General features: G+C 37.8%; 2 protein-coding genes and 1 pseudogene across 3 annotated transcripts in view; all 3 read left to right on the top strand.

Moving 5' to 3' along the window:
* On the top strand, window positions 1-10,820 carry LOC113666920 (uncharacterized; annotated as a pseudogene). The gene is made up of 20 exons (XR_016179521.1): window positions 1-70; window positions 1,020-1,369; window positions 1,917-2,081; window positions 2,376-2,492; window positions 2,751-2,879; window positions 3,081-3,177; window positions 3,371-3,589; window positions 3,891-4,267; window positions 4,416-4,583; window positions 4,952-5,062; window positions 5,515-5,631; window positions 6,317-6,407; window positions 7,159-7,533; window positions 7,974-8,096; window positions 8,509-8,634; window positions 8,742-8,867; window positions 9,262-9,387; window positions 9,927-10,052; window positions 10,447-10,572; window positions 10,695-10,820. The product of XR_016179521.1 is annotated as an uncharacterized LOC113666920 (transcript).
* On the top strand, window positions 10,785-14,619 carry LOC149052683 (protein tolkin-like). The gene is made up of 6 exons (XM_089181458.1): window positions 10,785-10,802; window positions 12,137-12,262; window positions 12,511-12,544; window positions 13,069-13,203; window positions 13,772-14,125; window positions 14,423-14,619. The coding sequence occupies exons 1-6, from the start codon at window positions 10,785-10,787 to the stop codon at window positions 14,617-14,619; spliced, it is 864 nt and encodes a 287-aa protein (XP_089037584.1).
* LOC149052684 (scavenger receptor cysteine-rich domain-containing protein DMBT1-like) overlaps window positions 14,408-21,932 on the top strand; it is a 24,371-nt gene continuing 16,846 nt past the window's right edge. The window contains exons 1-2 of the mRNA XM_089203713.1: window positions 14,408-14,593; window positions 15,729-16,085. Coding sequence (XP_089059839.1) covers window positions 15,803-16,085 — 283 coding nt within the window. The 5' untranslated portion in view covers window positions 14,408-14,593; window positions 15,729-15,802. The remainder of the gene's footprint in view (window positions 14,594-15,728; window positions 16,086-21,932) is intronic.

Genomic DNA, 21,932 nt, shown 5'->3' on the forward strand with positions numbered 1-21,932 from the left:
ATGTCCTTCTTCACAAAGAGAGGCGTATTCCTTTTGGTTTACTGCTGTCTCATCATCGAAGACTCTGGAAGTACATAGCTTTCTTAAGTGATTTTATTTGCTTGAATTTTTAGAGAACATTCTTAGCTGTCGAAATCCTCTCCTAAGAATGAGTTGAAAACAGATTGAAATAACGCGCACGGAAATTAAGGGTACGGAAATCGCCTCTTCAAAATATACCGTTTTCTTGGACTATGCTCATTTTTCTTTTTATTTCCCGATCGAGCGGCATACTTCAAAATTTCACATCGGCAAAATTTTTCTTAGAAAACTTTAAAATATAAAAATAAATAAACAAATTAATAAAAAAATATAATAAAAGAAAGCTGTACGAATATGTATATCACTGCGAATAACCTAAAAAAAGCTCTATTTGTAATTGTCTTGATAAAAATGACCTCTGTCTCCGCGGGATTGCCCTCTTTCCTTATAGACGGAGAGGGAGTCAGCTATTATTCAGTCAATTGTGAAAACATAGGAAAACACTTTTAACATAATAGCGAAGACCAATATGGAATGCAAATTCAATCAGAAATTGATGCCCGAATTTGTTAGGGTATTATAAAAATAAACCTTGCGCCTGTGCCTTTAATCTGGTTTTGTTTTGTTATTATTACATACTCAGACACAACATGGTCCGATAAATCCTGTGAAATATGTAATTTCCTTGCACTGACAACAGCGCGAGACGCTTTTTTCCGCTCGCCTGTGTTAGCTAAGGTCAAACAAAAATCTGACCGGCCCAGGCAAAGCGTAGGGAAGTTTTAAGATCTCCGGCACTTAACTAAATTGAAGGGTAACCCGAAAGGATATCATTATTGCCCTATCTAAGATTTAAAGCCAAGAAAAGAAACATCTACACCATAACAGATGCCCCAGATTATTTATGGAATTTTAACACCAATCATGATCAATACTTACTTCATGTCTTCAGCTATTTATTTACTTGTTTGATTTTGAATTCAATTTTGATTGGTTAGGAGTCGAAAGGGGCAAAATTGAAATGCATCAGGCTGGAGAAAATGGTTTTCATTGCCAATATGTGCCATTTAGTAGCAGATTCTCCGGTTCTATGCCTATTCGAGTTTTCGTTACTGCTAACCACGGCCACAGTTCATCCATCGTTCACGATTTTGCGTTTATTTGGGTGGAAGACGTGACGACAACCCATTTCAAGGCTTGCTTAGTACAAGGTGGTCAAGATTATGGGGGAAATACGACTATCGATTGGTTTGCATTCCAGGGCCATCAGGCTGGAGTTTATCATGGTGAAGCTGGCATCGATCCATTTACTACGGAGAAAAAATGCAACCTGGTTACATTTCCCCGGGTAAAGTATAACATTAGATATTAAAATTCTAAATTGAAATATTGAGGTAAGAGTATTGGTACGGAGAACATTTTACTCTGCCACCGTACTCGGGTGTTTGTACGGGGGCATTACCTGTTCTGAGATGCGAACAATTTTCCAGGAGCAAAGCTCGTGGAAAATTGTGAGATATGAACTTTCCCTTGGGGACGTGATGCATCGAGACCAACGGCGCAAAATCAAAAACAATTGAAGGATTATAATAAAAACTATTGGGAGATCAAGCAAAATAAACCATGTTATAGTCAGAGGATAAATTTGAGTGCGCATTACAAATAAATGGAAATGTATGGGTTACAATGAAAGCTTTCTGTAACTGAATTAAAACACAACCCCCTTGGGGCGTGGGTAAACGCGCTGGGGTAAGTTGCGATTATTGGGTAGTCGAATAGCTGACGCAAGCTTTATAGACCAGTCACAAGGTGAAGAAAAGCAAAAACAGTTCAGTACAAGACTTTTTTTCCTCCCTTGAAAAAAATCTAATGTATATGCGATTTACCTCATATAGGCATTTTCATTGGTGCCCCAAGTTCACGTGACAGCTATTCATAATACTCCAAACCAAAGGAAAGACGCAACAATTGTGTGGTTAGAAAGCATATCCACGAGTCAATTTGAAGTCTGTTTAAAGGAATCAAGGAAATTCGAAGGACTTCATAGAAACTTAACGGTGGTGAGCCATATGTTCTTAGCCTATTTTAAACATAATAATGTAGCAACATGTATTTTGCTTATTACGACTTGGGTTATTCGTGTGTCCTTATCATTACCCTTCTCGTTATTTTTTTAAAAATAATTATTAATATAATGATGACTATAATTAAAAAAATCATCATCATCATCATCGTCGTCGTCATCATTATCAAAATTATTTGATTATTATCACGATTATTATCCTTATATCTAAATGAATATTGGATATCAGCCAAGTTTTTGTGATGCTTATATTTTTAACCTCATTCGCTAGAACTGGATGGCATATGAATATAATCACCCGTCGTCATGGGGAGAAAAACTGTCAGCACAAGTCATGTTTTTTGAGGATGAAGTACCGACTGAAGAAACAAACTACGCGCTGTGCAAGGTGTTCTTGCCAAATTAAGTTTTTTTATTGCTCTTCTGTAAATTAAACTGTTTTTGTCTTAATTTTTTCAATAAGGAGATGAGGTGGCTTTAAAAAACATCACATTTCTAGTTTATGCTGATATTTTCGTCTGTTTCATCCATCAATGCGAGTTAAGTTTCCTATTCATTTATCTGGCTTTTTTCTTCGTTTCTTCCCTGTACTGGCAACCTTTCAAATCAAAGCAACGAAGAGTTTGTTACTGCTTGTATCTTTCAGATTGAGCGCTTTATGACTTCGTTTTACACACCACCAGTTGTACTCTCAACTGCTTGTGGTAATGAGCGTCAGAGAAGCGACGACAACAGCATGTGCTCGATGAGAAAATCGATTATTGTTTGGTTAGAGGTAAAGTTGCCTTTATAGAATAATGTCAAGGTAATCTCTCTGAGCAAGAAGGTTCTTTTCTTCTTATTTTTTTGCGCCTGTTAACTATTTCGCTAGGAAATTTTTTTTCATTACTTTCATGCTCTATTTATCTCAATTGGATTCAAAATAATTCGTTAAATAAATGAAATTGTGACCTTTTCATATTTTGTTCCATTCAAGGAAGTTACCAACCATCACTTTCGAGTGTGCACCAAAGATGACTCAGGCTTTAACGGTCAGAGAAACAACATTACTGTAAACTACATGGCTTTAGGAGGTAATTCTAAGAGAATTTCACAAGTGCTACATTTTGAGATAATAATTTACCATTGCCGATGGGAAGTACATTAACATTGTGCTTATCAAAACGTTTGAACTGAACGTAATCTCGAGAATTTCTGACCTGCAGGTTCTCGCCACGGACGCTGTTCTTGCTAAGCTGAAACATTCTGCTTTTTTTTCTTTTGTAGATATTAACCCGTGCACAAATAGGAGCTGCGACTACTTCGCGCACTGTGTTCTCCTGTCATCGCATCAATTTACATGCGTTTGTAACAGCAGCTGCCCACCATACGAAGAACAAATCTGTGCTTCTAATGGCCGGACTTTCAGGAATCTATGCATGCTGAAAAAAGAGATATGTGAAACAAAAGCGAATTATACTGTCTATCATCCCGGGAGTTGCACAGGTATCTCAAATAAATAAGCTTCAACCTTTTAAAGTTTGATTACTGTTTCATCCACAGTTTCCATCAAGCATAAAGGCTTAAAGACAGGCAGACGAAAAGTAATATAGACAAAGATACAAACACGCAGACACACATACATTTACAAAGTAGCATTGCTTGCACTGCAGGCATAATTTGGTAGATAAGAGAAATGCGAGAGCATCCACCCGTCAAGAATACCTTTAGTATTGATTTAAACAAACAATACCCCTAACCATCTTAATTTTTAAAGGCGCTAGTTGTGTTTTATGTTTCATTGCAGATTTTCCGTACCAGAAAGGAAGGCACCAGTTCCAAAATGTTCCTTCCTGGGCAGAAGATCAATGTGACATTATCAAATTTGAGCAATTTGTGTTTTACCCCCACAGCAAAATATACGTTCAACTCACCGTTAACCACTTTAATTATTCTAACACCACGTTTGTTCACGAAGCCACTATATCTTGGGTTGAGAACTTAAATACCACCCAGTTTACAGCCTGTGTTACTGGCGCTGGTAGGAATGACAATCCGTCGAACAGTATCGCTACAGTAGATTGGATTGCTTATAAAGGTGCCCCGCCTGGTGGAATAACGGGAGAAGAGAAGTTCTCCAGATGGTGGACTAGAACTACTTGTCAAAGAGTCACTCTTCCTGCGGTGAGTGTCCAGAACGGAGCTGAATAATTCCTGCAGATCTCAAATTCGTGCTTTAAAAGCGAGGGGTGAAAATGCTATCTGATCATAATATCATTCAAATATCTTATCTTGAGAATAAAACTTTACAATTGTTTCCAACTCTTAATAGGAAGAATATTCTGATCCACCAACGGTTCTTGTAACAGCTCAGTATTACAGGACAGGATTAATGCACGATGCTGCAAGTGTTTGGCTTGAAGATGTTTCAACTAGCTTTTTCAGGATTTGCCTCACGGAGCTTAAAAACTTTGCTGGAGTTCACGATGATATCTCAGTGGTAAACTATATAAAAGCTATTTGAACGTTGTTTTTGTTTTACATCCACGTGGAAGCGGGGAAAGAATTGAGTATGTGAAAATTTAGAAACTCTCCTTAACGAATAGTAGTCAATATCACACGTTCGAAGGCGGTTTGCTCTTGTACCGGACGTTTTGACTGAGTTATTCATGCTAACATGTTTAATTTCATCACTGCCCTTTCGCGTAAGAGGATGATTTTCACTTAACCAAACCAAACTCTGCCAAAACAACCAGCTAACGCCTCAAATTACGCCAAAAAAAGAGGACATTTCGTGTTCTGCATTAAGACATTTTTATGTTGCTAAAAGGTGCACATCAGGTTCATATTTGTACTACTCTTTCGCAGCATTGGCTAGTCTTTCAGCATTGCCCTAAGCCATTTTTTAAGGAGCACGGCAGTATAACCTTCCCCAATGGCGGTTTACCATCGGCAGATCACAACTTCGCTTTTTGTCAGGTAAAAATAAGACGCATATAAATGGTAAAGTATTTTCATAACTAATAAAGGTTTTGAGGTCAGCGTTATATACCGCGCGGATCTCCCGCAAGTAAGGTTAGTAGCAAACAGACTGAAAACTTTCAAGCCTAATGTGGCTGAATCTTCGGAAGAATTGAAGAGCCCAACAATCCCTGATCTTCAGAGCTTAAAAGGGCACTAAATCAGCCTACATTGGCAAGGAATCATTGGCCTACCGAGCCTCCTTCTCCCTCCTTCCCACCCAAACCATAACTACCAGGTAGGTGAAAAGAGGCTTTGCCACCATGTTTATGTGTGCAGTTTTTGATTATTTTTTTGCGGCTAAAATCCGTAAGCTGACGATAAAATCTAAAAAAATTGAATTTACTTCACACCTACTCTGTACGTTTTAAACGAATGACGGTGTCCTGAAAGGACTTTTTGATCAACAGGAGGCAGCCCTCATTAAAAACTACAGTAAACCACCGACTGTTTTGATTACAGCAACACACCCCACAAATGTAGGAGACACTGCCGCAGAATGCAATGGAATTGCCAACTGGATTGAGGTATTAAAATAACACTTGCTTGCAAGTGTGACCGCTGTTTAATTTGATTTTCCTAGTGAAGGGAACGGGGTGATCACTGTAATTCTCCCTGTGAATATACGCGAGGCAAAATGACACTTTTTTTCATTTCGAAGCTTTCAGTTGTGCTCTACTCAGAGATATCCTTGTAGAACCCCGTTTCTCATCGTGCATACCTATAGGTAAAAGAAAACAACAACGAAAAGAACTTTCCTTAGAAACCAGGGCTTTTTACTGAGTATAGTCTCTAACGTACGGGGTCTTCTTGTCTTACTAATGCTTTTTGCAAAAGATATCATTAAAAAGAAAAGTTGAAATACTGAACCAAAACTACTTGAAGACGGAAAGCGGTAACGACGCAGGCAACAAATCTGAGAAGTGACAAGGTGAATCAAATACGAAAGTAAAGAATGAAAGAGTCGAATTTTCATATGGCGCCAAATAAGAGAGTGAAATATGTGAGTAACTGAAAGGGAGGTTTCTTATTAGATTAGGTTAAGAATGAACAAAATAATTTGGTTTTATCAAGTGACCTTTTCAATCCTTTTCAACCCAGTGTAGTTTCTCTTAGCACGCGCCTTGCCTTTGCTGTACAACGTGAACATTTTTCGCGACGTTCAGAATCCTCTCAGCATTCATTTCTTAACATGTCTTTTCTTTAATACAGTTCATTACCGAGTCAAGTATACGAGTTTGTGTTAAGGAACTGTTTGTTCAAGGCTTTGATCCACTGGTTGTATCATATGCTGTGTTGACAGGTAATTGAATTTATTACTATAGTTTAATTCTTGCATTTTGATGTACTTTTGGCTACTGGTGGTTTCGCCTCTATGGAAGTTTTCCCCCGTAAAAGCAAGTTATCCGCGTCAAATAAAACAAGATTGACGCCGACTTGTCAGCATGATTTAGCGTTTCCCAGATATGACTTCTTTATTTACTCGCGAGGTTTTTGGTTAGTTAAACTAGTAAGTAATTTCATTTCTTCTAATGGAAAATTAATTGATTTACAGACATTCTCAGTAGTTTCTACTAAAGAACAAAACTACACCAATAGATATTGATAATAACGTTAAAAAAAGGTTAAAAAATTAATAATTTGCTGCTTACTCCCGTTGCATATCGAAGGTGATACCGGAGTGTCTTTTAATCATCCTTGTCGTGATTTTACCTATATTCCGGCCAACGGTTACCACATTACTAGTAGCTAAGCCACTGTATACGAAAATGGGCACCTAATAATAATTATTCCCTGGTGGTGTGATTTAGTTTCCTTAGTTCTGTTCTGTGTGCTTTGTAATAAACTTGTGTGTTCTTACGGCTCCTGTTCTTGACCGAGAACCAAAACCATGCGCATTAAGAATGTTTGCATCTCATTATAATATGTAGATTCGAGTCGCGGTAAGATTTCTTTAAGACATTTTATTTTATTTTATGATAAATATAATCATCATTTTCCAACAAACTTTCTCGTAACCTCCGTTTACGATTTTATGATTTTTTTGCTCAAAGACATTTGCTAAGATGACTGGATCTATAACAATGGGTATTGCTACCGGAAAGTCTCCTCTTGCGATTCTTGGAGTGATAGCCAAAGAACATGCACTTCGTTAGCAGCCAATCTACCAAGTATCCACAGCCATGAGGAAAATGTGTTTGTGCAAAGTCTACATGGCAGTCGCCATTCTTGGTTGGGCCTTTCGGACATCAACGACGAAGGTTCATTCGTGTGGAGCGATCGAACTGCTTTAGATTTCCATCACTGGGCTGACGGCCAACCGAATAATATTCACAACCAGGACTGTGTTCATGCTCTTGGCTTTCTCCATAAGTTCCAATGGAACGATGTAAATTGTTCAGCTTGTTATGGGTTTACATGCAAGAAAGGTGGGACTTTCTTTAATCCTTTCGTCTGTGCTGTGCTTACGTTCGATTAGTTTCAGTCCAAGTCTATAAAGCATTGCAACAAATAGTTCTCGGCTGCATTTGGCTCCGTATTAATGCAGCCAGATTGTAGGTTGTTTCTGCGCCTTTACGCTTTTGCGCTTCTGTTTCTTACTTTCCCTGATATCCCAGGTAAAAGAATTTCGAAAGTGGGAAGATTGATCACTAAAAGAGAAGTCCAGCAGGTGGAATCTATTTCCACCAGCCTTGCATTGTCTAACCTTGCGTTTTTGTAGTTCTTGAAGTGCTATGGTGTGTTTGGCACTGCAACAACTTTTCGATTAATCAATACCACATGGTAATATAGATGTGCTTCGTTCGCGTTTGATGTATTTTCTTCTTTTGCTTTTAGTGTTTATTTGATTTCCGTTGTTTTAATTTAGACTACGATGAGTGCAGGAACTTTCCAGATTATTGCCCAGTGCATGCGTATTGTGTCAACAATTATGGATCTTATTCCTGTGCATGCCCTGTTGGCTACCGCCTGAGTGGAGACGTCTGTGAAGGTTTGTTCGCCAGGTCATGCTTTGGGCATCAATTAAATAAAAGATGGACAGTTTATATTTTTGTTGACGCGCCCTTTCTTGGTGAAGAAATCACAGTTGACTTTAAAAAATAGAGGGTAAAAAGCAAAGGAATGAGGAAAAACAATGAAAACGGTATAATAGGTTTCACTAGGCGGTGTTCAGTTATGACTTTTCTTGTAATGTCTTTTATCCCAAGAAGAAGCCGGATGACAGACGTGTCGAGAAAACTCCTTAACAAATTCCAGTCTTCAAAAGTTGTGTCCAGCCATTTCTGGGGCCCAAATTAATAGCTCCATGGATTCCACATTTGCCTTATAGCTATTTTTAGATATTAATTTTTGCATTCATTTATCTATTCAATGATTTTACTTATAATATACTTTTCCTATAGACGAAGATGAATGTTCGTCAGGCTCATACTCATGTCATGCGCAAGCTGGCTGTGTTAACGTGCCTGGTTCTTACGAATGTAGATGTTCAGCGGGATATAATGGAGATGGCTACCATTCATGTCAAGGTTTGAATATCACTTAGTCTACATACTCCGTGTATGATTCTGTCGCAAAGATTTACTTGTTGGGAGTGACATGTAACGAATTATTATTATTCCTCTTTTTTGGAAAGACGTTGACGAGTGTCTGTCAGGGTCATATTCATGTGATTTGCAATTCCACTGCGTCAATGTGATTGGTTCGTACCACTGTCAATGCTTGCCAGGTTATTCAGAGAACGAATTTCACATTTGTTCAGGTACGTATACTTGACCAAATTAATTCAATCATTGAACCTAGATAATTGTTTTGAATTTCCTGTGAATTCTATGACGAATCAGTTAGCTCATAACTCATTCCTGGTACCACATGAAGATATCATGGAATCATATTCTTTAAGGAGCGTGCTATTTTTTAAACGCAAAACCCTCGAGGAGAGCCTGCACTAAAACTCTACTCGTTAAGATATAAACTGAAAATAAATTTTTTTCCTCGTGAGAAACAAGATGGTTCACAAGCTACCATGCTGAACCGTAATATTAAATTCGAAACCATCTGAAGCTGCACTTATATCCTGTGGTCCTGTGCTAAATTGCATACAACGGAAAATGTGTGTTATTCTCTGACGAACTTTAAATATGAATATCTAACAGATGTCGACGAGTGTCAGTCTGGCTCTTATGTCTGTCATGCGCAAGGTCTGTGTGTGAACGTTATAGGCTCCTATGATTGCAGATGTTTACCCGGGTATGCAGGAGATGGTCGCCATGCTTGCTCAGGTATATGGTACCAGTGTGGATACAGATATATGTCCTTATCTCTCTCTTTTGTCATCTCTTTCTCTTTTTCGCCAAGATTCTCTAGAGGAAAATACTCATGTGTCATTTATGAAAATTTGTAATAGTAAAAAGCACCCCACAGTGCCATAAGCAGGAAGGAAGCAAACAAAATTCCAAATGAAATAGGCTTGCAATCTTGCTTCTACCAATGTTTTTATTTAGTTATTGTTGCTTTTTTTTTCGCTGCATGTGGGCAGTTAAAATTCCCCAAGGGATATCCCCTTATCAAGTGTCATAGTGTTATAAATAGAGTTATTCAGGGCTTTCTCAGGCGCTTTTAGAATTATGAAGGATAGTTGGGTGGAATTGGGGTGAGTCCGAGAGGGCCATCGTAAATTTTGTCCCAAGCGTGTACAAATTGAATGTCAGCAATGCTCGTTAAAATGGACGCGGTTGTCTCAAAATCAACAAAAAAATAAGAGCTTGGCGCAATTTTCAAGGCAATTCTGGAATCAAGTCTTATGCATGCATGTCAACAGATGTCGACGAGTGCCTGACGGGATCATATTCTTGCCATCCACGTGCACAATGTGTAAATGTTTATGGTTCTTATGCTTGTACATGTGTGGCTGGATACCAAGGAGATGGCCTGCTCTCATGTTCAGGTAAAAGCCTATAAATTCAATTAAAAAACACCTATAATTACCGTAGCGTTAACATCAAATTGAAATTTTGTGAACGTCTACCGGAATCCAAGAGGCAATATTTTTACTTTTGTGGAGTAGGCATTTTCATGCTAACGGTGCAGAGGTGTTTCCAACAAAATCAGGAAAAAAAACCTGAAATGCAAAAACACATTTGTCACGAACTATCTACCATCATATACCTCAAGTGTGTTATTCCCAGTCACTAACTGATTTCGACAACGTAAATCACCGAACTGAGGACTTTCAATGGTATCAAAACATTTCGCTATTTTGATTTCAATTCACAAAATATATTAAAAGTTTTGTCTGTGTTCCACATCCTTAAATCTTAGCGCTTTCACCTCTATTTCAGATGTTGATGAATGTGAAACAAGGTCATATTCGTGTCATTCGCATGGGCAGTGTGTGAATTTGCAAGGATCTTATGATTGTACGTGCTTAAATGGTTACACTGGAGATGGAAGCACTTCTTGTTCAGGTATGTCGTCAACAATAGGAAACATTTAGTGATGCCCCACTCCCATAGTTTTGCATAAAGGGATATCACTCTTTATTCGCATGACTTTTTTGCTCTTTTAATAAGTACCTTTATATTTCTAGATGTAGATGAGTGTCAGTCAGGAGCATAATCCTGCCATGCGTTAGCTGACTGTGTTAACGTGTATGGCTCCTATGACTGTAGATGTCGCAATGGATATGAAGGAGATGGTCAGTACACTTGCACAGGTTATCACACCTAAATTTCACATAATTTTATTTTTTCACGGTAGTATGGACTGCAAAATGAATAGTTTAATAATATCCATAGCCACATTTTTCGAACGTGACTGGTTATCAGGAGGCAGTGCACGTTTTCTGTACACGGTGATTCCCCGGCCTGTAAGCACGTCCAGGTATATAAAAAGTCTTTGTGATTTTGCATCTAGTCTTACCTTTTTCAAGCTTTCCTTGATTGATAATAGAATCTCGTTTGTTATCCTACTTTTAATCAACAGATCAGGCTGTCGACTCACTTTTGACGTCCGATATCATAAATCATCCCGTATAACTGTAGTATCCCCATGGAAGAAAGTTTTGCGGCTCTAAGAGAGCGCTGAGGCACATTATTCGATCTAAACGGGCCGGGCCTAAGATTTGAGTTACAATGAAACTGAGATTTTTCCTTCAGTTTAAAAAAAGGTCTCTAGGCTAATTAATGGAAAACCATTTTTCAAATTCCGCTCAATAGTTTTTTTAACTAGGGATTGTAGTCACACTTCTACTGAAGATTCAGAGATTTGCCTAAGATTAATTATAATCATGGCAAAACGAGACTTGTCAGCTATTATTATCGACGTTCGTTAAAGTGCGTTTGCAACTATGCTCAGTAATCTTAATCCCTTTTGCTTACATATACAAATGTAACAGATGTCAATGAGTGTCAGACCGGGTCTTTTTCCTGTCATGCGCAAGCTGAGTGCGTGAATACAGATGGTTCCTATGATTGTAGCTGCCTCCCTGGTTATACTGGAAACGGAATGCACGATTGCTTAGGTACCGGAAAAAAAAAAAAAACAATAATAACAATTTTATTTTATTTTATACTTGAATAATGTCTTATTTGATTGGCATGTAAATTTTATATTCTTATTAGAATTTGTACCTATAACACGCAACACGAAGACATTAGCTTTTTTAGCTACACTCAAATTTGTATTTAAATAAAGTTTATGTATGCATGTGTGCATGTCATTGTAACATTGAGATATATTTTTTTTTTCATGACTATTAGGAGACTTGTCACGTAGTTTGACCTTTGTTTCAGCTTTTTTAGCTACACTCAAATTTGTGTTTAAATAAAGTTTATGTATGTATGTATGTATGTATGTACGTACGTACGTGTGTATGTATGTATGTAATGATAACATTTAGATATGTGTTTTTTTTCATGACTATTAGGAGACAAGTCACTCAGTTTGACCTTTGTTTATCCACAAAGCCGTATTTCCTCAACATCAATGAATGTCTCTGACGTGACTGAGATTCATTTCATATTAAAACAGATGTTGATGAGTGTCTGTCAGGCTCATTTACCTGCCATGCACAAGCGAACTGTGTCAATGATATCGGATCCTACCACTGCACCTGTCAAGCTGGCTATGTTGGTGACGGAAAACACTTCTGCACAGGTGTGTCAGGTTTTTAAGGTTCGAGTTCTGCTCTTTGCTCTTAGTTGGAATGCAGCAATTTGAGAACAACGTGGGTTATTTACAATCATAACAAAGTAATGCGTCAAGTACGATAACCACTAATCAAAATCCTTTCTAATACACTTCATTCAGTTTTCAACTAAGCTGAACAAAACACAGCTATTATCAGTGGCTTAGCAGATCCTTCTTCTGGCAACTATGATGTTTAATTGATCATTTAAAACTAGGTGACAAATATCAATCCTTGGCGCAATTCTTCAGGTTGGAAATCTGTAGTAATTAACATGAGTAAAGAGGAAGCCGTGAATAAAGCAGCTCGTTGTAGTTAATGTCTGTTTGATATAGACTGGGCTATTTTGAATAGCCAGACTTCCTATATTTCAGTTTTTAAGTTTTCTTTTCGTGACTTCTTTGAAGCAGATCAATCTATGTCTCGTAATATCAACAGAAATAGGAATAATCATCTTAGAAAAAAGCAATCTTTCTTTGCACCGAACTTACCGAATATTAAATTAGCGGCGGTACTTGTGCGTTAAGATCGTATCTTCCTTCAATATCATTATTATTAATATCATAACCATTTATTTGTTAATTTGTTATTCTCTTTTCATCATGTTTTCTTAAGAAATCCGTGTCTCTGTAGATAATCATGATAATTATTAGAACTGAACAACTAAATACATTTCAATCTTACTCAGAGGGCCAAGTGACACGTTGATGGATAAAGCATAATACTGACCAATTAAAATCTTAATTTGACTTAAGCTGTCATTATTTGTTGTTAGCAAATGTAGACGTGGATGAATGTCAAACGGGTTCTTACTCTTGCCACGAGTTTGCTCAATGTGTAAATGTGATTGGCTCATATGACTGTATTTGCCAACCTGGATATACAGGAGACGGTGAACAGTCCTGCGCGGGTAGGTTTGCTGGTTATGAAAAATAGTGGTATTGATCTTTATGGTAATAAATATTTATAACTTGATTGAATGATTAATAATAGAAATTGAACTGAGTGGAGTGTAATTTGGTCTAATACGTGTGATTTGAAATCAAGAGTATGAATTCGGACCAAAATTGCACGACACGAAGTTTAGTATCATTTTATTACATCCACTTTGAAATCGCTAAATTCAGTCGGACAAATAGTCTTTTTTTGTAGTCTTTACGAATGCTTTGATGTTCCAGTATTGAACTAGTTTGTTATAAGTTGCAAAATTTGTTCCTTTTCCTGAAATTTGATTGGTTACTTTAAAAAAGTCTCGAAATATGATGGTTATTGTGTTTTAATAAAGCTTCCTCATTGGCTGGGAAAATGATACGATTTAGAGCAAAAAGTGGTACCATTCGTGAATACATTGCATTGATGAAAGCTAATCAGACTGCAAGGATCACAAGAAATTTAAAAATGGATATAATTAATTAATCGATTGATGGTTGATTAAGAAATTCTGGAGTGACTGATTTATCGTTTTGTTTTAATTCTAGTTGAACAACCATCCGTGACAGCCACAAGTTCTTGTGCAAACCTCATGAAGATAGAAACAAGTACAACCGGTCTGATATACTCAAACAGCACTGGAAACTACCTAAACAACATGAACTGCATCTGGAATCTGTCTGCCAACGAAAACATAGAACTGTTTTTCATGAAATTTGACACAGAGTACTGTTGCGATACTGTGTCTGTATACGACGGCAGTAGCTCCTCCTCCTCTTTGATCGGCGAATACAAAGGAGATGATCTGCCTGGAAGCCTCACTAGCTCGTCATACCAGCTTTATGTCTCTTTTAGAAGTGACGGTTCTGTCGTAAAGTCTGGATTTCAAGCTGCTTACCACTGTAAGATAAACATGTCCACCACAGATATTAAGAGCACTAAGTTTTTTGTCGATTTATTCATCATAAGCTAATTCTTGCCTATTTTATATTGTTGTTTTTTTTCTTTATCAGTCCAAGGCCAATCCTTTGTAACGGCTTCAAGTTCATGTGCAAACCTGCTGAAAGTGGAATCATACGCAAGTGGAATCATATTCTCTAACATGCATGGAAAATACAACCACCGCATGAATTGCAGCTGGAGTATTTTTTCAAATCTAAGTCTGGAACTTTCATTTACTCGTTTTTAAACTGAACGAGGTTATGATCCTGTTACTGTTTACGATGGCTCATCTTCTTCTTCTCCCCTGATCGGGCGCTATGATGGAGACTTGCTGCCACAAAGAATTTCAAGTTCTTCTCACGAGCTTTTTGTCACTTTTACTAGTGATGGTTCAGTTTCAAGGTCTGGATTTGTGGCGAACTACCACAGTAAGGGCTTTCTTATTGGAAATTAAAATTTAAATTCAACTAAGAAAGAAGCTACGACTGCGTTCTGTCCTATCATAATACTCACTGGAAGCAGCTAAAGCAGGAAAGTAGCGTAGGAGAGAAACAGGAGACTTGTCGATTGTTTTCTCTACTTACAGCTGCTTCCTTAGTGCTTTAAAACAGAAGAGAGCACAGTCGAGGCTTTTTTATTTGTTTTATAAAAACGAATACATTATTTTGCCTTTCGTTTGTATACAATTTCCAAAACAAACTATATTTTCCAAATGAACAGAGATGACACGAGTGTGCATTTTTACTCTCATAGAGTAATTAGAATTAAAATTTGCAAAAATGTTTGACAGAGACGCCAGCTTGGATACGTATTTAATCATTGTTGATTTGTTTTGTGTTGTTTTCAAACACAAAACTATACTAAACAAGTGTTAGCTGTTTCTGCGTTTTAAACTACCGTACTTACCGTATCTTTCAGCTTGAAAAGCATAAAAAACTTGGACATTTCGTTTCTTGGTGTTTTTTGTCACCGCTGTCAGGGATTACACTTTTGTCAATTTCGGCACTAGAAATGTTTTTACAACTCTCTCTGGTTCTTTGGTTTTTTTTTTGTTCCCAAATTACACTTTCTATCTCTGTGTAATTTGTGCTATTACTTACAGCTTGTTTTGTAACAGTTCAAGCTAGGAGGTCATTTATATATCCCTTTTCTAGATCATATCAGATATTCGAGTAAAAACTACAACAATATATATTAAAAAAATAAGCAAACAAACGAAAACGAACCAGGAAGAGAAGTCCGAAAATTGGCCGGGATTAAAGAGGGAGTCGACAGCGTGATACCAATTATTCGTGCGTCTGTACTGTGATAACGCACGTTGTTTCAGTTAATCAGGGCGGTCGTCATGATGTATACGTATATCACTTTGAAGGAATATATTTATGACATACCACAGAAAATCTAATAAAACACGTACAGAGACAGCTACAACACTCCTGTCACATGGTGATGGTGAGCAAAATAAAAGAAGCCCTAACCCTAAGCAAGGCCATTTAAATGATGAGTGTTTTTCTTTATGTGCGTTTTGACCCCACTATGTTTTATTTTCCTTTTGTTTTTCAGTCGCAGATCAGCTATTTGCCACAGTTTCCAGTTCATGTGCAAACGTTTTGACCGTTCGATCCAGTGCAAGTGGAATGATATATTCAAACAGAGATGGTTCCCACTCCGACAATATGTACTGCAGTTGGAGCATATCTTCCAGTACCAACCTGGAACTAATATTTTTCAGATTCGATACGGAAAGCAGTTACGATTTTGTCTACGTGTACGATGGAGGATCCTCGTCCTCACCTTTGATCGGGCAATATCATGGAAATTCTTTGCCTTCAGCCATTACAAGCTCATCCAATCAGCTTTTTGTCATCTTCACCAGTGATGGCTCAAATGTAAGGTCTGGATTTGCAGCAAGTTACCGCGGTAAGGAATATCTTCATTCCTGTAATACAAACTTGAATGTCTAGCACGGAAACGGGGAAGGGTAAGGTCTTTTATGCAAGTTTGTTTGTGTATCTGTTTAAAAGGCCATGATATGTGATTTGATATTCTTTGGAGACATCAGTTAAACTCAATGATTACCGAAAGAGTTATTAGAGTGATAAAGCAGAAGGAAAGTAAATGAGCTTCAGTAGTCACCGAGGAATCAAAAGGAGATATCCACGAAGACTAGACAATAGCCAAATGCAAAATTGGGGCCTTTCAAACCTCAGCAGATGCACCATCGAGGTATCTTTAAAGCTCAATGCTAAATTCCGTTTGTTGTTATTCTTAGTGATCTTGTGATATCGCTTAATTACCGTTTTGAGAACGAAAAATTTCGACAAAAAAAAGGTTCTTGCGTATTCCAACCTAATTTATTTGGTGGTGGCTAGTGACTTGCTCAAAATCTGAGCCTGTAAGCTACATTTGCAGTTAATCCTCCTTGTCACGCCAACGATTTAGATATTCTTCGTTAGATATTACGTAAATTACATTACGTTTTTGAGTTGGTCTTAATTTCGTTTTTCGTATGCTTCAATTTTCTTATCAGTTTAAAGGAAACCCAACCTTTCAGGACCCTTCCTTGCAATTTTTTTTCACTAACGGTATGCGCAAAATGTTCACATGAAGCGCCGTTATTAGGGGCACAAACTTGAAATGAGTGTTGTTTGAAATAAATATCACCTCGTTGGAATGTGCGCGCAATCGCTAATTGAGTTTTCTCTAAGATCTATTTTGCTTTGAGGGGCTGTTCTTGAAGGATATGTTTTAAAACGTCTTTCGATCGCTTTAAACAAGCTTTACACCTAATCTATATGAAAAATGAAACTAAGTATTCGAATTGAATCCTTGTTCATAACTGAGCTGTCGGTTGTAGAGAAAACGGAAGCTAAGACCCAAGACCTAAGAAACCATATTTAATTTATTTTTTGATGGCAACGAGAGAGGTACGGAAGCCGAAAATGGACAATCCAAAATATTTTGCAAATCCGAAAAAATATTCAAAATCGATATCTTTTAGACAAACCGCTTTTGAAAATTTTGTCAAATCGACAAAACAAATTCAAATCCGTGACTTTCTACTCATTTACCGAGCTTTAAAACTCTAGACCTTGCAGACCTTAACTTCTTTAATCCTCTAGAAAGACTAGAAATTTCCGGTTGAAATTCGCCACTCCAATTCTCTTCCTTTTCCGAAAAAAAAGGAACTTGAGTAGGGCCTTTGAACATAATTTTGGCCCCGGGGCTGGAATTTGAAGAACTAATTCTCAAGAGTTCAATTTCCACGGGGGAAAGAAGTTGAAGTTTCGAGTTGGTCAATGCATAAGCATGACATTTGTCTCAGTACCTAGTACTGAGACAAATGTCAGCCCTCTGTAATTGAATTTCACTTCTCAAAGACGCATCAACAACGTTTAAGCCCCATAAATGAGGCTTTATGTCTCGAGTACATCATAAAAGGGATATGCACTCGCTCTACTGCACAGTATGTCCGAAACTATCCTAGAGCATTCTCTTCATGCAAAAGAACTGGAAAATAAACTGAATTAAAAGGGAAGTTAATCAAAGACATAGTAAGTTTGGCTTTCTGTTAAAAACGAGAACTTTTCCAATATTTTTCCTCAATGAAACCGACATCTCAGTGTTCACTACAAAACCGAAACAAAATTCAATATTTGAACTTGTTGTGGGCAAAACTGTCAAAGAAGTATGAAGAAGAGTGAAATGATAAAAAAAAACGACGAACCTTATCTAAACAGGATCACCAAATAAAGCAATAACTTTCCACTTTTAGGCTGCGTTCCTTTGGGAGAATCCGGATCAGGATTTCTGATCTGTGGCGCTCCTTTCGAGCAAATCCATTTTCAGATTAGTGATCTGTCAAATCCACTCTGGACAAGGATTCATTGGATCACTGATCCAACGCGTTCCTTTGGGCGAAGGATCCGAAATTAATCATTTCGCCCAGCGGTGCTCAATTTCAAACAAGTAGGTACTTCATATATTGACCGGGAAGATGGTTGGCAATCGCTCCACAAATTCCGCGATAAACACAAAATAAAATCGATTTTGTAATTTTAAAACGATCGGCCACTGATCGCAGGCATTCAGGGTTCCCAAGTATCCATATCTTAATTAATACTTGCTTCTGTTTTAATACCATCGTTTGAGTTTACCATGAAAAAATGAGCCTCTAATGAATAGTGCGTGCTAAAAGCCCGTGCAGTTAGACGAGCCATTTAGGGAAGAGCTCAATAACCCATATGCATACTCCCAAAGGAACGCACTCTAAAACTCCGCTCCTTTCATGCACCGTGATCTGTGTGATCTTGGATCATAAATCCAAATCCGAATCCTCCCAAAGGAACGCACCCTTAGACTCAAGAATAAAGTTGATTGCTTATGCATTCTCACGGGTTCAAGTTGATGTCTATCTCAAACAACATTCCGTTTCGTGTGTGTGGCCACTGCCAGAGTGTATTACGTTTGATATAAATGAAAATTACTCTAACTGATTCGCCAAAGGTTGGGGTTTTTCTTTAATGCAAACTTGAGAAAATTGTAAACTGACTCCTTTTGCAAAACATGACAAATTTGCATATCATTTACGAAACCGGTTGCGCGACCTGTAAGTACTACATCATTAATCTTAAGTTTGTAGTGATTTAATTCAAATAAATGACCAAATGCTTTTACCAGTAGTATGTAAGAATTGATGAGAATGTTTCTTTCACAAAATCCTTTGTTCTCAAAACGGTAAGTGAATTAAACTCTGAGGGTTACTGCGCGTGGCTTGTTTAATTCAATTACTTACCTTAAATCGTACCGTTGCGACAATTTTGCTTGAACATCATCACATTTATGTTAAGTCAAAAGATATTTCCATACTATTAGGAAACTTTCCGGAAGATAAATGTACTTTAACCGTTTTCTTCTGATCGTAAATTGATTTAAGAGCTTTTAGGACCAGATCCCAAACATAGCCAGGTCATTACGGGTTGATAGTTTTTTTCCTTGACAATTTCATTTCCCCTATTTTTTTGGTTACGAAATATGTTTATCTATAAACAAACGTTCTTCACAGTAAATGATAACTCCTGGATTGAGGTAACACTGGAGATATTCGGTTACTAAGTTAGGGTAAATTTTTCCTTGTTCAAGGGGGCCTAAAGCGACCTTAGAACGTTGGGATCACATATTGTTAAAACCAGACATTTGCCATGTTTTTTTTAATAAATGTTAAGGGGAAGGGAAGATCGTTTCACGGATATCACGAGATTTTGAGACTTGAGTTGAATTCAAAAGATCACCTTCGATCCGCCATATTGGCGGGAAAGTATGGGCATACCAAGTGCACTTTCCTGTTTTTTTGGCGAGCAAAAATAACTGGAACCTTTTAATATCCATTTCGTGATTAGAACCATAAGGTATGACGAAAATGAAGAGGCCAACGAAAGTTCGAAAGTTACAGACTATCGCAGTTAAGAACGAGTCTCTGTAAGAATCAAACAACTTGGGAAAGGAAAATTTTCAACTACCCTTCAAGTTTTCCATGCAGTTAGGTACCCGGGGGATGTACAAAAATGGCAACATTTTTGTTGCCATGGTGACGATGGATGATTGTTCTTGGCCGAAGGCTGTACTTACAAACATGATCAATGTCTCACATGAAACTATCGCCTCTAGCCGTAATTTTACATCAGTCAAAGTAAAGCTTACCGTGAACTCTCAGTCTCATAATTAGGCTTATTGCATGGGTTCCTTTCTGCAAGGAATCATCATTGAAATGAGCTTCAAAGGAAGTTATATTTTCCTCGGGCTATTGATTCGCTAGTGTTCATCGTCAGAGGTTACTGACTCGCTAAAAATATCAAATTCAGCCGACAATTCCACCTAAAAGTGACAGCTACTTCAACAATGAGCCAGCGACCAAGCATGAAATGTTTAGGAGCATTTCATAGTAGGTTTCCCACCCCAGATATTATCTCGAAAGATAAAAACTAAGTTCTGGTAAGTAACAGAACGAAAAATCAAAAATCACCTTCTTAAAAGGGGCGATTGACCCTGAAATCCACTCACCCTAGACGAAAGTAGAAACCACGTTTGTTCAGCGGATTTGATTTAGGGAGTATGTTTGTCACTAGGGACTCACTGCTGTCTCTTCATTTGTTTTGACCATTTGCCACTGTAGTTCTTTAAGCAAAATATTGCCGCTTTTATTCTTTTTTGCCTTAATGTATTTGATAAGACTATCTTTAGTAACAAGCCTATATTACAATCGACACAACATATGCTCCACGACCATGTACACGACGGTAGTGGTACCTTTACTTTGAGTTGCAACTCTTACGTAGCCTTGCGGGGTAAGCTGTTGACAAAAGAAACAACACAGTCAACATAAGACGCCTTTCGCCGTCCTGAGACTTGCAAGTCGAATTCTTCAGAGATTGCCTTGAGCGTTGTCAAGTGTAGCATGGACAGTTCAACCTGCGACATCTCACATATTTTGAACTCCTTGAACACGATTGGATGATCGAACTTAATTGATTCTTACTGTGGGGCAATTATGACATCTTCGGTAACCTCCCTTACAGCATTCTCTAATTGAACTGCGTCAATTTCCGATTCACTGAGCTGCCTTCGTTTGGCCGCAAAGCGAGAAAAGTACTAGTTAATTTGTTGCGGGGTCAAGAATTCTTCTATTGAAAACAGCCGCTCATGAAAAATTGAATGTACCACAGTAAAGATGAGCAATATAACTAAGTGTGCTGTAAGTATTAAGTTGTATCGTTTAAATGGACGTGAGATTGAGAGATTTACATTTTAGGCAAATTTTTGTTTGTAAGTACGGCCTTCCACCAATAACAATAATTCATTGTTACCATGGCAACAAAAATGTTGCAACCTCTAAAAAAGGCATTTTTGTGCATTCCCCCGGGGTACCTAACTGCATGCAAAATTTGAAGGGTGGTTGAAAATTTCCATTTCCCAAGTTGCTTGATTCACACTCGTTCTTAAATATTTGTTAGATTGAAATGCGTCCAAGCAAATCATCTGCATATACGTACATAACACCTTTATTTATATACTATGAAAACCAAAGCTACGACCTTGTGGGGTTTGTGTAAAAAAACTTGAAATGGATTGAAACTATCAATTATTAACAAATTAAAACTAATAAGAACTAATTTTCCACTATGTCTTAGCTGATAGGCTAGTATAGTTTAATAGGTGAGAGGTCTAGCCATCCCACTACTGTAAGAGGTATTCTGACTTGTGTAGCATGAAGCGTTTGTCATCTTTTTATAGCTGTTGACACAATCCGCCTGATGGAATGCGGCTCACCATTGATTGGGAGGGTTGAGGTTTTCCATAGCGGCCAATGGGGAACAATTTGCGACGACAGGTGGGACATAAACGATGCTAATGTAGTTTGCAGACAACTCGGTCTCCCTCCAGCCACCCAAGCCTTTAGAAGGGCTACGCATGGACAAGGTTCTGGTCAAATATGGATTGATGATATTCGTTGCTCAGGATACGAGTTACAAGTAGACGAGTGCAACCATGGCGGATGGGGAAATCATAATTGTGTACACTACGAAGACGCCAGCGTAGAGTGCTCCTCTATAATCTCTTGATCGGGTGAATTTTTTTGTAATTTGCGGCTTGAATTGCTCACCCGCATGTCACTGAAGGACAAAGAAGCAGAGTTTTCAAAGTTTCTTGAATTTTTTTCAGCTCTTTCGATGAATAGTTACGGAAAAGCATGCTGAAGAGCCTAACCCA

This window comes from Pocillopora damicornis, chromosome 1 (genome assembly GCF_964200805.1).
Source record: "Pocillopora damicornis chromosome 1, jaPocDami1.2, whole genome shotgun sequence".
NCBI classification, from domain to species: Eukaryota; Metazoa; Cnidaria; class Anthozoa; order Scleractinia; family Pocilloporidae; genus Pocillopora; species Pocillopora damicornis.